Source organism: Pempheris klunzingeri, chromosome 3 (genome assembly GCF_042242105.1).
Source record: "Pempheris klunzingeri isolate RE-2024b chromosome 3, fPemKlu1.hap1, whole genome shotgun sequence".
Taxonomy (NCBI): Eukaryota; Metazoa; Chordata; class Actinopteri; order Acropomatiformes; family Pempheridae; genus Pempheris; species Pempheris klunzingeri.
Genome location: NC_092014.1, coordinates 8,473,464 through 8,489,020, shown reverse-complemented (window position 1 = coordinate 8,489,020; position 15,557 = coordinate 8,473,464). Strand labels below are relative to the sequence as shown.

The 15,557-nt window shown below is 40.5% G+C and overlaps 1 protein-coding gene across 1 annotated transcript; it reads left to right on the top strand.

The window, feature by feature from the left end:
* The first annotated feature begins 3,611 nt into the window (after nucleotides 1–3,611).
* anxa5b (annexin A5b) lies at nucleotides 3,612–13,164 on the top strand. The gene is made up of 13 exons (XM_070856625.1): nucleotides 3,612–3,684; nucleotides 3,942–3,990; nucleotides 7,811–7,895; nucleotides 8,277–8,371; nucleotides 9,230–9,343; nucleotides 9,473–9,563; nucleotides 10,290–10,369; nucleotides 10,454–10,504; nucleotides 11,293–11,386; nucleotides 11,489–11,584; nucleotides 11,706–11,764; nucleotides 12,685–12,807; nucleotides 12,921–13,164. Exons 2-13 carry the CDS (start codon nucleotides 3,988–3,990, stop codon nucleotides 12,981–12,983), a joined length of 954 nt encoding a protein of 317 aa, XP_070712726.1. The 5' UTR covers nucleotides 3,612–3,684; nucleotides 3,942–3,987; the 3' UTR covers nucleotides 12,984–13,164.
* Nucleotides 13,165–15,557: the final 2,393 nt, after the last annotated feature.

Here is a 15,557-nt window from a genome sequence, read left to right as displayed (position 1 = left end):
ATTTATATTCTCATTGGTAATCTATAAAGTTGAACAATTTGCATGAAATTGAGTGGCCCCTGTCTGCCTAACAGGTTAGTTGGTACTGTTCTGTGTTCTGTCAGTGGGATGTTTCTGTAATGTGTTCTGTTTTTTTAGCACCTGTATGTTCATGTTGGTGTACAAGCACCTGTCTGTCTGCGTAGGCACCTGATTATTCATGTTGGTACATGTCTGTCAGTGGGACATGCTCTGTATTCTCCCCCGTCTTTATTAGTTTAGCTTGTGGCTATGTGGCTCACCACTCTTATGATGATTGTAATGTCGACAGGGATGGCTTTAATAAACCGTAAAACACAAATTTATGATATGTTTTGATTTGTTGTTTTTGTTATTCCTTGTGTTCTCACACTGGGCACACACTGCAGCTCAACAGAAAGAGGGCACCTTCTCTAACATGCATGTTTTATTCATGCGGGATGGACTTTAAAAATGTTTTAATCTAAGGTGAAGATAAACACTTGTGAAAGGTGTCGATGATGCATACCTGAGGTCAGTGGCTGTGTGTGTGTGCAACAAAGAGATTGCCTTTGGGTTGATGGGTTCATAGGTCAGAGTGATATGGGCAGGTGTTGACTGTGTCCATCTGTCTATCTGGGTGTTTAAATTGAGTATTTGTGGTGGGTCAAAAAGGGGACAGACCACGATGAGGCTGAGAAGATTCAGTAGAGGAAGACAACAGAGGCGAGGACTCCCATCTTTTTTCTTTTCTCGAATTCTATTGTGGATGTGGATGACGCAGTCAGAGCAGAGGACACTGATTATTTGGGATGCTCATTGTATTCAGCTACAGCCTGGAGACAAAGTTATTATCAAGCTTGTTGCTGTGACCAAGATCTTTGTTCTTAAATCTATTTGACTGGGAAGAAACTTGATAGCTGCCATAATTCTTTCCTGCAACCGAAAAGGCTCACTTGTGGTGATTGTGGCCCTCAGAAGATAAGAGAAACAAAATATCCACTTGTGGACAATGGCGCAAAACTCACTGCACTGAAGTTCCCTTTTCTTCTCCTAGATGTCAAAAAGGAGGTAGAGGAATCTAATTTTGACCTTTAACTCTCTTCTCCTGTGGACTCCGGCATACCATTTCCACAGTATATTGGAGATGAGTGGTGTACCTCCTTTACCAGCAGGTTGGGGATGGAGCATGGCGGTGTACTTCTGGCTCTTTGTCTCACTCTGCGCACTGCTTGCTCTGTTTATTCACTTCTTACTTCAACAATCACAACACTACAAGAACAAAATGTGATGATGCACTTTGACCTGCGCCTGCAAACTCCAAACAGACAATTTGTATCTGGGTGTGTTCAGATGCCTGTGAATGTGTATGTTTTGTATTTTGACCACATCTTCTGCCATGTAAATGTCTGATTACAATGGTGTTAGTATTTTATTTTATATACTTGTGATTAACAGTTACACCTTAGGTTAATTTTATTGCATTTTCAAAGCTACATTAAGTCCAGAAACTGTTGATTTTAGTAAAAAAAAAAAAACACACTTTCTCAGGAGCTTTAAACTGCACCTCATTATCTTCACCAGCAGATGGAGATAGTTCAGTTGTCGTCACAACCTCAGTATGGAACTTTGATCACATGATATGAAATCCATGAGATACAACTGATAGCTCTGGAAAAAGCCAGTAATGAGGGGCAATGGTGGCCTAAAGGTTGGCAAACTGGGGCTGAAACCAGAAAGCTGCCAGTTTGATTCCTGGGTGGGGAAGTGAATGACCAGCATCTGCCATTCCCTTGAGCAAAAGCCAACACTTAAAGAAATTGTCAGCAATTCTGAGAAAGAATGGTGATATTTGAGCTCGACGGCAAAACAAACACTCCCCTCACATCAGTGCTGCTGCTGCACTGCTCACTACTCCCTTTCCTCCGTCTTGTTCACGCACACAGCTCCATCTATTGCTGATTTACTGGAATGGCCTCTTTGTTTGTCTCCCACTTATACCCACAACAGGTCCCTATTGGACCTAGCAGCTGGGAGATAGTCACTGAATTTGACCAGAATTGTATTGGATTAGGATCGCTGACTATCTGCTGTGCTGCTCAGTAGAAAGCAGCTCTGTCAGGTGAGAATGTGTGTAAGTGGGGGGAAAAAAAGGCAGCCCTGCTTTCAGGTCTAAAAGGTCAGAAATGAACTTTCATACTTTCATGCCATGTACTTTTCTGCTCTTTCAAAATAAAAGATGATTCATCTTCCTTGAAAGTTTGTTTTAGTGATTTTTCTCACCAGAGTACTTCATAACTGTGTATTTAACAGAATAACCCGCATTCTTTCTCCCTCTCCTTATCTCCCTCTCTATGTTAAGCCTCTTTGTTAGAATCGATCTGTAGCGCTCAGCTCAGTTTACTTATTAATTTATTGACATGGCATGGCAAGATTCCACACATGCCAAAGTCATCACTCTAAATAGCATTCATGCTACAATTATATATTCAAATCCATGGGTTTGTTAAATAAGCTCCAAAGTCTACAGAATAATTCTGTATATTCACCCATGTGGTAATAAATCAGCTTTAGACGGTTTTTGTTAACTTCCCGTTCTGGCCTGATTTTATGGCCAGTTTCTGTCCACCAAGTCTATAAATGATCAGCATTATTATCTCTATGAATTATGACATGACAAGACATCCTTTATCTGGTATAGTCATTAACTTGTGGGCGTGAGCAGTGTAAACAGACCTTCCTGCTATCTGTCAGCTCATTGTTCGCCTGGTGCTCTGATGTAACCTGACCATAAAGTTGTACTGATCAATATTTTAATGTTAACAAAGGAGAAAATGACTAATATGAAAGTCACTCTAAGTGATGAAAGCAAGATCACACAATATTGTTTCGGTTTTATGGTCCTCAGCTTTGTCTCATCAAGCTCTTTTCTATCCAAAAAGCTTACGTAGAGCGTAGTGGAGCGTTTAGCCGCTTAAGAGCCAGAAATGTCCCTCTGGATGTGGTGGAGACCAAAATGGGCCAGACATATTGGCCTACCCCTAACTCTAACATCTGTCAGGTGTCATTTTTATTAGATGGCAATGTCAATACTTTGTTTTCAGGATGTTCTGCTGTGGAAGAAAACCTGTGTTTTTTGTAACTGTTTCATGTAACTGCCTCTTTAATTCTTGTTACTGTCCATTGTGTAAAGTTCTGTGTGGTTTTGTGAATGTTACTTGTTCTCAGGTCTCCCTTGGAAAAGAGATCTTAATCTCAAGGAGACTGCCTGACTAAATAAAGGCCACAGATTCATACTTAAACACTGCTAAAGGCCCACATGTTTCCTATGGGGGACAACAAAATGAACTATGTCTCCGTGGAAACATGTCATATGTCCAAAGGCCCTCTGGTCATATAAGCTACAGCTGAAATGTTCATTCTTAATGATACAAAACTTTTTTTCCCCTTAACTGACTTCCCATCTGGAACCACAGCGGCTTCATGGCACCTGGAACAGCATTTCCCAGAGTGCTTCAGGCGCAGGGCTGCGCCAGAGTCCGTGCGCACCGGGGTGTGGCCCACACACACGCGCACCCACACGCTCACGCGCGCAGCAGAGAGTATTTCCGAGTGGACTCCGTCGGCTCGTCCTTCTTCTCCTCCTCTCTGCTCTCTCTGCCGGAGCTCTCTGCCCATCTCACTGCGGTAAGTCCTCATCAGCGGAGCACACACAGTTCACTGATCTAACTTTGGTTGATTTGTGTCCAGCAGCATCATCCAGGTGAGCCGGGACACCTGTGGACTAAAGGGAGACGTGTGTGTATGTGTGTGTGTGCCGGGGTTTGACAGCCACCCTGCGCCGCTTCACTCAGACTGGAGATCAGCAAGTTAAGTGCGGATGTTTACAGTAAATACATCTGGAGTTTGATAAGGTTTTCTCTCTCTCTCTTTCTCTCCAACAGAACTTGTCCTTTTAGCACCGCTGAATAAACCTCCAGCACTGTCAAAATGGTGAGTTAACTCATTTTGATTTCACTGGTTCTCCTGCTGTCAACCATAAAGAAACACGGCCGGTTTTATATTAATGACTAAAGTCATAGTTGTTCAAAATCCGTTATTTATGCAAATGTGTGACTCACAGTGGGTTTTGACCCTCTGAAGACAACGCCTACTTTTTTTCACATTATATAATGCCATAATTTGGTCTGAATGCTGCCTGGAGCTCACTAAGTGTCAATATTGATTCACTGTTGACAAAACTTTCAGTTTGCAATTGAACATAAAAGCCCTTTGTCTTCATAGACTGTAGGTTATCTTCTGTAAATGTGTGGTATGTGGCAGCACATCTGTTTAACATCAAGGAGACAACCACTTATAAACAGTTTAATGAGTCACTTATTGCTATGAATAAGCGTATTTTAACATATAAATTGACAAAAATGAGCACTTTTACTAATGAAACATTCCAGGTCATCAAGTTTCAAGTGTGTGTGTGTGTGTGTGTGTGTGTGTGTGTGTGTGTGTGTGTGTTTGCTTGTGGGGCTGCAAAGAGGTTTCATTTGGGGAAGTTGGGAAGTTTAGTGTATGACTCATGTGGGCTCTTTTCCATTCGGGTGGGTCTCTGTGTCTCTCCGCCTCTCTCTGTGTTTCACCCATTTCCACGTCTATCCTGCAGTCTAAAGCCGCCCTCCCTCTCTTAAAGGGGAATCTGTCCTCTTCCTCTTTGTCAGGGTGGAGCTCTACGCTGCCATAAAAAAATGTGATTATATTTATGATAATCAGTTTAGTCTGGGGATATAAAACCGGACAACTCTTTGGCATGAACTGTTCTCACGAGTCCGTTTTGATGAGGCTTTCTTTGAGGATAAGGTTTTTCTGACTTTCTTTGTCAGCACATGCAGTGAAAAGACCACGAAACCAATGATAAATTGATCATGCCAACAAGTATTAACATGTGCCTGTCTAGCCACAGACTTCAGCTGTCGTCCAGAAATATTTAAAACACATAAATGAATCACACCTTTGCACTGGGTGACATGTTCACGGGCATTTCTGTTTATTTTGAGTCAATCCCACATTCTGTACTCTGTTCTCAAGCGTAAATACTCACTTTTACAGTGTGTTTGTATTAATTTGCAGCAGGAAAAGGGTCCCAACAAATGCACTATCTACTCCTATGTTAATAACATTTGCTGAAAACTACTACTGGGTTGTCGCTGTGAAATGCTGAGGCCATAAAGTCTTAAGCAGCCTCCCCACCCCAGCGCGAGTTTAGTACCTAAATTTGTTCTAGTAATCTGGAAGTTTTTATTTCAAATGAATGAAGAGAAGTGAGACCCCACCCTCCAAAAAAAAGTTAGTCAGGTGTAGGAGCTGAATATGGGAAGATTCACTAATGATAAATATAAAATAATGACAGTATCTGTAATGTAGGTTTGTAAGGCACATCTAGAAATTCTCTCTTTTTTTTAAAATCAACCCAGAGCTTCTCAACAGTTTTATCTTCCGGTGGAGAAAACTGGTGAATATTCACATTTAAACATTTCAAGTTCCCCATCAGACACGTTTTAAACATATGAATATACTGTCCTTTTGATATTGTTCTTTTCAAAAGTTTAATGACCAGAAACAAGATGTCTCCTACTTCACTGAGCAGTCCATTGTCAGTGTGTGTATTTCTTTATTTCTCTTGGCCTGAAAAGGACACTGACTCTAAAAAATGTGAATATCCACTTTTGAAATATTAAAATGTAAACTGTACTTTAAATCTTTAAAAAAGTCAGATAGTGTTGACAGACAAACTAACATATTGTTGTTTTTGGTCTTGAAAAAGCATTATGCACTTGTGAAAGCACTATATTCACATCCACACTCAACAGTATTGACATTACAAGTACAGTTAGCAGTAAAACTCAATATTTGACAATATGATAGTGGACTTCCCTTCATACAAGCATCGCTGCATGGATCGTGTACAGTCTCCATGGCAACCACAGTCTATAAATGCAGGAGGAGGAAGAGATAGGACCTGCTCCGTGTCACTGTCATAGCTGGGCCAGCTGTGACGGCCTCTGTTTACATATGGCGGGTCTACATACCTCCATGAGAAGTCCCCAGCCTCAGGTCATGTCTGAACTCGCTCCACAGGGCACAACTTATCACTCGCCATAGGAGCTAAAGCTATGTATAACATTCCTCTGGATGTTATCCGCATTGTTTTGTGTTGCTGTCTGAATATCTCCTTGTATTCCGTTGTTTGTCCGAGTGGCCATAGGATTAGATTAGATCTGATTAGATTTTGTTTACCTTGTGCCTCTGAGTGTGTTTATGACAACGGAGAGCTTGTGGACATTTTGGCGTTGATTCCCGCAGTAAAAGACAGAATCCTGGTCTTAACAGCGACTTGTTTTCGGACGTCCCACTTTTTTTTTTCACTCAAATCCAGATTTTCAGGGTCGGAATTCCAGAGACATTCCCGTGGTTTTCCTCTCTAAACATCCCTCCCCTGAAATAAGAAGCAAATACTTGGCTGTTTTATTATTAACGTGTCACAGTTTTAGGAGTGATTGCAGCATTGTTGGAGAAAGAAGTACTTTTACTAAAATCAATGTTTGAGTTAATGTTTTTCCAGCCTTATCTCATCGTTACTGTCTCCAGTATGGATCCGTCTGCTGCTCTGGAATCCTTTTTTCCACATTCAGAGTCATTGTTAGCCTGATAATTACAGCACAATGAAGCGCCATTTGGTCCCTCGTCATCCATCATGTTTGAAGTCTCAGATATAAGCTGCAAATTCAAAGACTGAGAAATGATGTGGGATCATGCTGGTTATGAAACAGGACTGTGTGAACTAAGTGGTTTGATGCGAGAGCTTGTCTTCTTCTTCATGGAGTCTGTAAATCTGTAAGTCATTAAATTCATTAAGTGCATCCAAAAGTGGGAAAGTCTTTGCTGAGTTTGTCCACATAACAAATTCGAGAGGCGTTCTTTTGTACGTATTTGAATATGAATGTAGAGATTGATTGATTATGTTCTGTAACTTGATTAAAAGATGTCTTTGATGACATTACACGCATGAGGAATCAGACATCTTTTTTACATTTATCTAAGCATGAATGTGGAAATTCATTTCGCTCTGTCATGATGTAAAGGAACAACATCTTTGAAATTATGCATGTAAGGAATGTGAGATGGTATATATAAAGTGTAAGCATGAAACTAAGAGATGAAATATGATCTATAATGTTGTAGCATTTTCTTTACATCTGATAAGAAGCCATAGACAGTAAAAACATGCAAGTCATCTTCTAAAGCACCCACTTGGTTTGGCACAAATTTAGCATGGATAAATGTGTGCTTAACACTAACAACACAACAAGACCTGTTTTCAATTTGTGTCCCGTTTGATGCCATTGAGTACAACATTCACAAAGGAGTTATTTATTAATTTTTATTAATAGAAAACAAGAAAACATGCAAAAAATATCCCCAAATCTCTACGAAATAGTTGTTTTGAATACTGTTCCAATTAATGATTGTCAAACTTTAGGGATATCCAATGCATGGTTTTAAGCTGGAGGTTCTTTGTGTGCATTATGTGCATTAGTTAATAATCTGTATTATTGCCTCTCTGCAATGCTTTGTATTGGTTTTATCTTTATATTGCAGTTGGAAGAACATTTGAATGTATTTAAACATACAGGATATTTATCAAAAATTCAGGTGAAGTCTCGACTGTCCTACAAAAAGGAATTATTAGAAAAAAGTCACCTAACTTTGGAAAATCTACAGCAGAATAATCCTCCTTTGTCCTTCTGATTGATTTTTGCAGGCCAGCAGAGGAACAGTAAAAGCCAGTGGAAACTTCGCTGCCAGTGCAGATGCTGAGGTCCTGTACAAGGCCATGAAGGGGCTGGGTAAGATGCTCGTGTGTCTCTGCTGTCAGCACAGTGTCATCTGATACTCTGAGGGCGTGCCAGTCAGTAGTACAACTCCAACAGGCCAATGAGAGGCCGTTTTTTGGGGAGTTCCTGCCTGAACAATAACTGTAGTAATCCCTGCTGTCTGTGGCGCCCCACCCAGACAGCAGCGAGTCATAAACACACAAGCAGAAATGAAACTTGAGTCACTGTGACCAAACACATCTGCTGACCTCGACTGTAGGCAGTAATTATGTGGCTGACGTAGTTGTAATCAAGTCAACCTAGACAGAGCAAGCTCATTGTTATGTAACATGTGTGACTATAGAAACAAACACTTGCTGCTCGTCTGTGTAACCATGGTGCTTGTTGCCGTAGGGACCGATGAGGATGCCATCTTGCAGCTGTTGGCGGCTCGCAGCAACACTCAGAGGCAAGAGATCAAGGCCTCCTACAAAACTCTGTTTGGAAAGGTTGGGCTTCCTTAACAGCTGTTAAACCACATGACCACATCTCTCTGCTCCTCATCTGACACACAATTAGCTTAAACCTCCTTTTATTAATGAGAGTAGCACAAAACTATTGTTACTGGAGTTAAATCTTATATTGTTTGACATTTTGGAAACAAACTTGTTTGTTTTTCTGCCAAGAATTAGATGAGAAAATTCATACAACTCACATATCTGTATGGTAAATGTGAAGCTACAGCTAGCAGCTGGTTAGCCAAGCATAGCTTAGCATAAAAACTAGAAAAAGATTCAGCAGCTAGTCCAAAGGTCTGTCCAAAGGTACAGGGAATTTGGTGCATTTTGTTACCTTTGGACATAGCCAGGCTAGCTGTTTCTAGTCTTTCTGCTAAGCTAGCTGGCTGCCGAGTTTTGTTACTCTGCTTTATTTGTGTGTATTAATAATGAAAGAATATATCTTATGCAAATATATCACATTTTTTTATATAATGTCAAAGACCGATCAGATCCTGCCATTCTCACACCTGATCCGCCGTTGCACAAAATGGCCGTGCTTGTCCGTTTGTCAGATCCCCCAAATCTGCTGGCAGAAAGTGATTTCCAGCAGCTGGTAGATGTTCTGATAAGCTCTTCGTCTGAAGCATGCTGAGGTCTTTAAACCTGATGATCTGCAACATCAAACCGTTACAGGCAGTACAGCACGAATCATCAGCAGAAAATCCATATATGTGACTCGACTGTAGCAAAATAATCGAGCCACACACAACCATAAAATCCTTCACTGCATAGCATTGTAGCGCAGTCACATGCAGGATTTTATGTGTTCCACAAGTAAATGAAGTACATGATGTTTCCTCATGCCAGGATCTGATAGATGACCTGAAGGGAGAGCTGGGTGGCAAATTCGAGACCCTGATCGTGGCTCTGATGACCCCACCCATCGCCTATGATATGACTTGCCTTCGCAACGCCATCAAGGTAGATGCTGCAGTTACCAGATATGAGATCAATAAATAAAACTGGTGAAGAGTTTCTGAATAGAAACTTGAATTTTATCAGCTGGAAATTTAAATGTTGTTTTCTCAGACATGTAACTCTGATGTTTAGGGGGCTGGAACAGATGAGAAGGTCCTGGTGGAGATCCTCTCCTCCAGGACACCTGCGCAGGTGAAGGACATCATCGCTGCTTATAGACAGGGTAACACACACACACACACACACACACACACACACACACACACACACACACACACACACACACACACACACACACACACACACTAACTGGCTAAAACTAATGGGCACCAACAAGTTGTTCTACATATTAAACAATTATAGACAGGAGTTGTTATTGGTCTTATTTAAATGTTTTCCAATGAAACTATAGACATTAGTCATCAATGTTAAGTGTTTACCAGTAATTATTATGTGTACGAACAAACACACGCAACATGTTTTATTTATTTAAGAGACAAACTGAGTGAGGTAACATTTATGTCTGATCACCATTAAAGATTCTTTTGAAATAAATTTTTTAAAACTGTGAATAATTAATATTTTCAAGTAGCATACACACTGTAGATGTTCAATAAAAAGGCTCTAAAACAAGTTGGGATGTAAATAGACTGTATTGAAGTTTTATTACTACTCACCAGCAGTAATGATTAGCCAGGAGGCCGACCACAAAACAGAAGTGAAGTATTTCACTTGATGTGTGTTTCTCTAAGCTGTAGCGGTTTTTGTTGGTCAGTATTAAATAAACTTCTGTGTTTGAGATGCAGAAGTCAAAAGTTAATCTGATGATAGGGTGTTTTCAGACGGTGGACATAAAACAACAGTGGGACAAAAAAGCTGAGGTGGTTTTCGAGGTCAAGACTAAAGGAAAACCTTAATGTGTGTTTCATGTGATTCGTGTGTTTGTCAGAGTACGACGACGACCTGGAGGAGGACATATGTGGTGACACTTCAGGCCACTTCAAGAGACTTCTGGTCATTCTGCTGCAGGTAAATCCTCTCGTCTCCTCTCGTCTCCTCTCCTCTCCTCTCCTCTCCTCTCCTCTGTAAACAAAATGTTCTGTCTCTCCTCAGGCGAACAGGCAGAAGGGGATCCAAGAGGGAAACGTCGAGAGTGATGCTCAGGTGGGTCAATTCTTCGCTGCTGGTCAGTAAATATTTCACCATCAATGGCATCTTTGTGTTTTCGTCTGGGGGTGTGACAGTCACATGAAAAAACTGGGCTGTGAAGCCTGTTTGTGTACTTGTGTATTTTTTTTTTAATATGTTGTGACGCCCTCTAGTGGAGAGAGCGAGTAGAGGAGTTAAATTAAAAGGCAGATGATGTGTAGGGATATGGTGTGGGTGAACTATTTTCCTCTAATCTGATCTGCGATGCCCTCTGTATGGACGTGATCCATCTTCTGAGCTGAGGAGACTTTGCCATAACTTGTTCAGTAGCAGTTTGTGACCCTTTTTGTTTCCTCTCCTGATTTAGAGGGATAAATGTGTGATGTGTACGATCTGCAGTAGTAGAAAGTAACTGACTACATTTTCTGAGATATTGTACTTAAGTACAATTTTGAGGTAATTGTACTTTACTTGAGTTTTACCATTTTATGCTACTTTACACTTCCATTCATTTCTACATTTCAGAGGGGAATATAGTACTTTTTTCTGCACTAGATTTATTGGATAACTTAGTTACTTTGCAGGTTCAGATTATTAATATGAAATATAATAGACTAATAGATAATTATATCATTATCAATTAAGATATAGCCACAAGTAAAGTGAATAAAATTCGCTTCACCTCCACCAGCTGCAACATTACAGTGGTCCATGTATCTCTACACTATGGCTTTACTATATTTACTTTAGAGAAAGATGTGAGCACTTCTTCCACCACTGACCATTTGTTGTTTTGGTCACAGGTCCTGTTCAAGGCAGGAGAGGAGAAGTTTGGCACTGATGAACAATCATTTGTCACCATCCTGGGAAACCGGAGTGCAGAACATCTTAGGAAAGGTTTGTCTGCGTGGCCATAACTGAGCCTCTGCAACTGTTCTGCAGTTTCATGTGATAACCAGACTCGCTCTGAACTTGTATTGTTACTTGTGTGTGTTTCAGTATTTGATGCTTACATGAAGATGTCTGGATACGAGATGGAGGAGACCATTAAGAGGGAAACATCTGGAAACCTGGAAGATCTGCTTCTCGCCGTGGGTAAGAAGCTCCACACTGCAGACGGGATCTGTCGTCAGCATCTCTGCAAGCGGAGACTTTTACTGACTAATGATGATGCATTTTCAATCATTCATCATTCTTTTCTGTTTGTCTTTTAAAGTGAAGTGTGCCAGGAGCGTTCCAGCGTATTTTGCTGAGACTCTGTATTACGCGATGAAGGTAAGACAACAAAGATGTCTGAAATGGTCATCTGTGTATGATCAATGATGGGTTTGACCTCTGTAAAATCAGTTCTAGTAGCACGTTCTAATACTAACATAATGCAGTTCTTTATTCTACTGAAATAGAATTCACCAGATGGCCAGAAACCAGACTCCAAATGAATCACAATGTTATTCTGCAACTGCTGGATGTGTAAATAAGCCACTGTTTGCCAATATGACTGCAAAATGTTGTGTTCACAACTTTCTGCAACCAGGAGGCCAAAAAATCAGAGATTGTAAATTTAAAGGTTTTATGTAAAAGATTCAGCAGCATCTCAGACCAAAATGTGTCAACAAATATCAAACCTAACGAAATGAACAAAGTTGTCCTCATGTCACTACACTTGTACACTTGGCAGGCAGAAAGGATGTACATGTTGGCTATTATTTCGTTGATTTGATCCCGCCGCCAAGGCCAGCGGCAGCCATCTTGGGGATGACTAAGAAGGGGACGAGGCAGTAGAAACAGCCAGAGTTGCAAGGTGCACAGATGGAGCAGCTCCAGTGGAGGCAGAAGAGACCTCTTTAGCCAAAGAAGAAATTCTGGAGGGTCGCCTTCATCTGAATATTTCAAACTCTCATATTCACTAACTAAACAAAGAGCAGAGAAGCTCAGATTACAACATACATACAGAAAGTGTGACTCTGTGCTCAGGACGCCATTACTCCACTGTGTCTTTACATAGAAGATGGTTATTCGCTGCTTTATCAATGTTCTCAATGTCACATAGAGAGGCTTTATCAAAAATAGCTTATGTATCCCAACTATTGATCATTGTGTATGTGCAGATCTGGGTGCAGATGCACATTTTCTAAATACTTACAGAAGCTTATGTTCTTAGCAAACGTCGACGTGTGTTTATGTGTTCGTTTCAGGGTGCAGGAACTGATGACGACACCCTGATCAGGGTGATGGTGACTCGCAGTGAGGTGGACTTGTTGGACATCAGAACTGAGTTCAGGAGGATGTTTTCCTGCTCTCTGTTTTCCATGGTCAAGGTACACACACACACACACACAAATAAACAAACACACTACACACAAATACACACACACATACACCCACCCCAAGTTTTTTTCTTATCAAATTCTGTGTGTGTTTTGTGTTACAGGGAGATACCGGTGGTGACTACAGAAAGGCTTTACTGTTGCTCTGTGGTGGAGATGATGCGTAACCATGGCGACAAGCAATACAACAGGAACTACACCTGAAGTGCCTTTTTTTTTTAAACTCACATGTGTGTGAGAGACGGCCCGCATCAGGTCTTTTTAAACTATGATACCAAATAATGTCTTTGAAAGGTAGCTAACATTTTGTTTCATGTTCACAGTAATAGAGCTTTTGGTCGACTAATATCTTAAAGATGACAATATCATGTCATTAATTTGTGATACTAAAATATGAGACTACAGTTGTCTTGTTTGCACTTTGTATGGCAGAAACAATGTAAGCAATAAAAAAACATTTCAGCCGATTAGCTACAATGGCTCGTCTTTCTTGTCTCTGGCATGTTTTAGCACCAATCCTGTCCTGCAGTACACATGTAAAAGTACATGTTTAGTGTCTGTTGAACATGCACTGACCCCTCACTACCACCAGAGGGAGAGAGAGTCGCTCTAATGGAGACCAGTTGAGGAGCACGTAAGTGTCTCACATGTCACCAATTGCTAGTAGACAAAAGGTAGAAATTACTTGAGTAAAAGTACATTTACTCAGTACTATACTCTTGTGCAGCTTTAAACTTTTCTTACATGTTTGATATGTTGCACTTTTTATTCCACAACATTTATTTGACAGCCCATATTATGAGATGCACTTTTTAATGTCTTTTCAACATAAATATGTGTCCCCGGTGTGTCTAATGACTCTCAAACTATCTTCTCTCTTATTCTCTTGCTCCATCTTTCAGTAAATGTTTGTGAAAACACACCGCTTAGATTCGGCTCCCTTTATGATGTCATAAGTGGATCTGGTGAACATGTGACCTCCTGCAGCCCTTTAGCAGAGGCTGACTGTCATCTTCTTGAGTCGACCTCGCTGTCTATCATTGTTTTTTCCTCACTAACGCCAGCTCCCAGAAACACAAGGATGTCAAAGGCAAGAGCAAAACACGCAGATTGTTCTGCTTTTTGTAAACGTGGCGCGCAGACAGAGGCTGAAAACGGCTGCAGCAACCATGTCTGCTGTGAGAGAAATAATGTATTTGTTGAACATTAAAACCTGAAACCATGTAATCCTATTCTAGTAGGACCTCCAAATAAAAGTGTGAACTTGAAAAAGAGAACACAATGGGACCTTTAAGAATTTACTCTCAAAACATCAGTTTATAAAATGGGACACATTGTAATAGATACAGCTTCCCAACCATATATCAAGTACATTATTGGTTGGAATCAATGTACAATGTTGAAATGCATCCTACTTAAACACATACATACATCTGAAATACTTCGATGATATAGGCCTAATGCATTCAGCGTTCCTCATAATGAACAATTTTGCATTTCATAAATATTTGTTACTGATAATACATACTAATAATAAAATTTTACTTCAGGACTTTAGAGGCAAATGGAAAAAATGTGTATTTTGTAGTTTTAGTGAACTGGTCCTTTAAATACTCCATAACTTCACAGATGACACGCACATTCTTTCACTGTTGTAAACATCACAAATATGAAGCATTTGCTGCTGCATGTTGTATCTGCTGGTGGTCGTGAGGCCTCATTCTTGCATTCATTGTGCCTAAAGATGCATATCAGCATTTCTCCACTGACACTTTACATCCTCATTCAGATTTAATGTAACGTCTTGTGTTGACCTTCCCTTTCCTTCAACTAAATTAATGGCTGCTGAATGAGGAAAATGTTGGCAGTAAAACAATTTCAAATGAAAACGTTTTGTTCTGTGTATTTCACAGTGTGTGTGTGTGTGTGTGTGTGTGTGTGTGTGTGTGTGTGTGCGTGCTGGGTTGAAGGAGGGGTCATCCCAGGTCCTGTTACACTACTTTCTGTTATTCTTTTCATGGCAGCGTTGATTGTTGCCACAGAAACGGGCAGCCAATAACAAGGTCTGAACAGCAGGGTGTGGGGTCAGGCCACCTCGAGCCACAGGAAGAACAATGACTCAGACTCCTCCCACCTCGCTGCCTGGCGTGTTTTTGGGTGTCTGTGGGTGGGCATGTGTCTGATCAGCTTTGATCTGAAGTACTTAGTGGAGCGTGGAGTTGTTGTGATGTTTTTTTTTTTTCCCCTCCTGACATCCAGCCCCTCCTCTCCTTCATCACACGGGCTGAAGCTCAACAGTAGCTCAAGTTCAAGTTGAAGGGGAAGTTAGTTGTCTAACAAAAGGCTAGCAAAAGCACTATTACATACAGGTCAAAATTTCCTCCTGCATTTAGCTGCTGGTGTGTTTAAACTGATGTAGAGCAGAAACAATCTAGTCCATTAATTTATTAATCATTTAACAGAAAATCATTCAGAAATTATTTTGATAGTTGAGTGATAATTTTAGTTTTATGTTATAGTAAACCAATTCTATTATTCTATTTTTTTCTATTTTGGAGTTTTGATCAAAACAGGCAAGATGAAGAGGCTCGGGTCCTGGAAATGTGTGATTTCACTGTTTGCTGACTAAGCAACTGCCCCATTAATAAAAAAAATAAGAAATCGACTAAACTAATGATGTCAGAAAGCGCTCTTCATCACCACCGTCAGATTTAAAGGAAAGAATATCTTCAGGAGGAATT

What these genes read in the sequence shown, in the direction of transcription:
- anxa5b (XM_070856625.1), top strand. An exon ending in CATCGCTGCTTATAGACAGG is followed by an intron (nt 9,564 to 10,289) that starts GTAACACACACA and finishes TGTGTTTGTCAG; the next exon opens with AGTACGACGACGACCTGGAG. An exon ending in CTCTGTATTACGCGATGAAG is followed by an intron (nt 11,765 to 12,684) that starts GTAAGACAACAA and finishes TGTTCGTTTCAG; the next exon opens with GGTGCAGGAACTGATGACGA.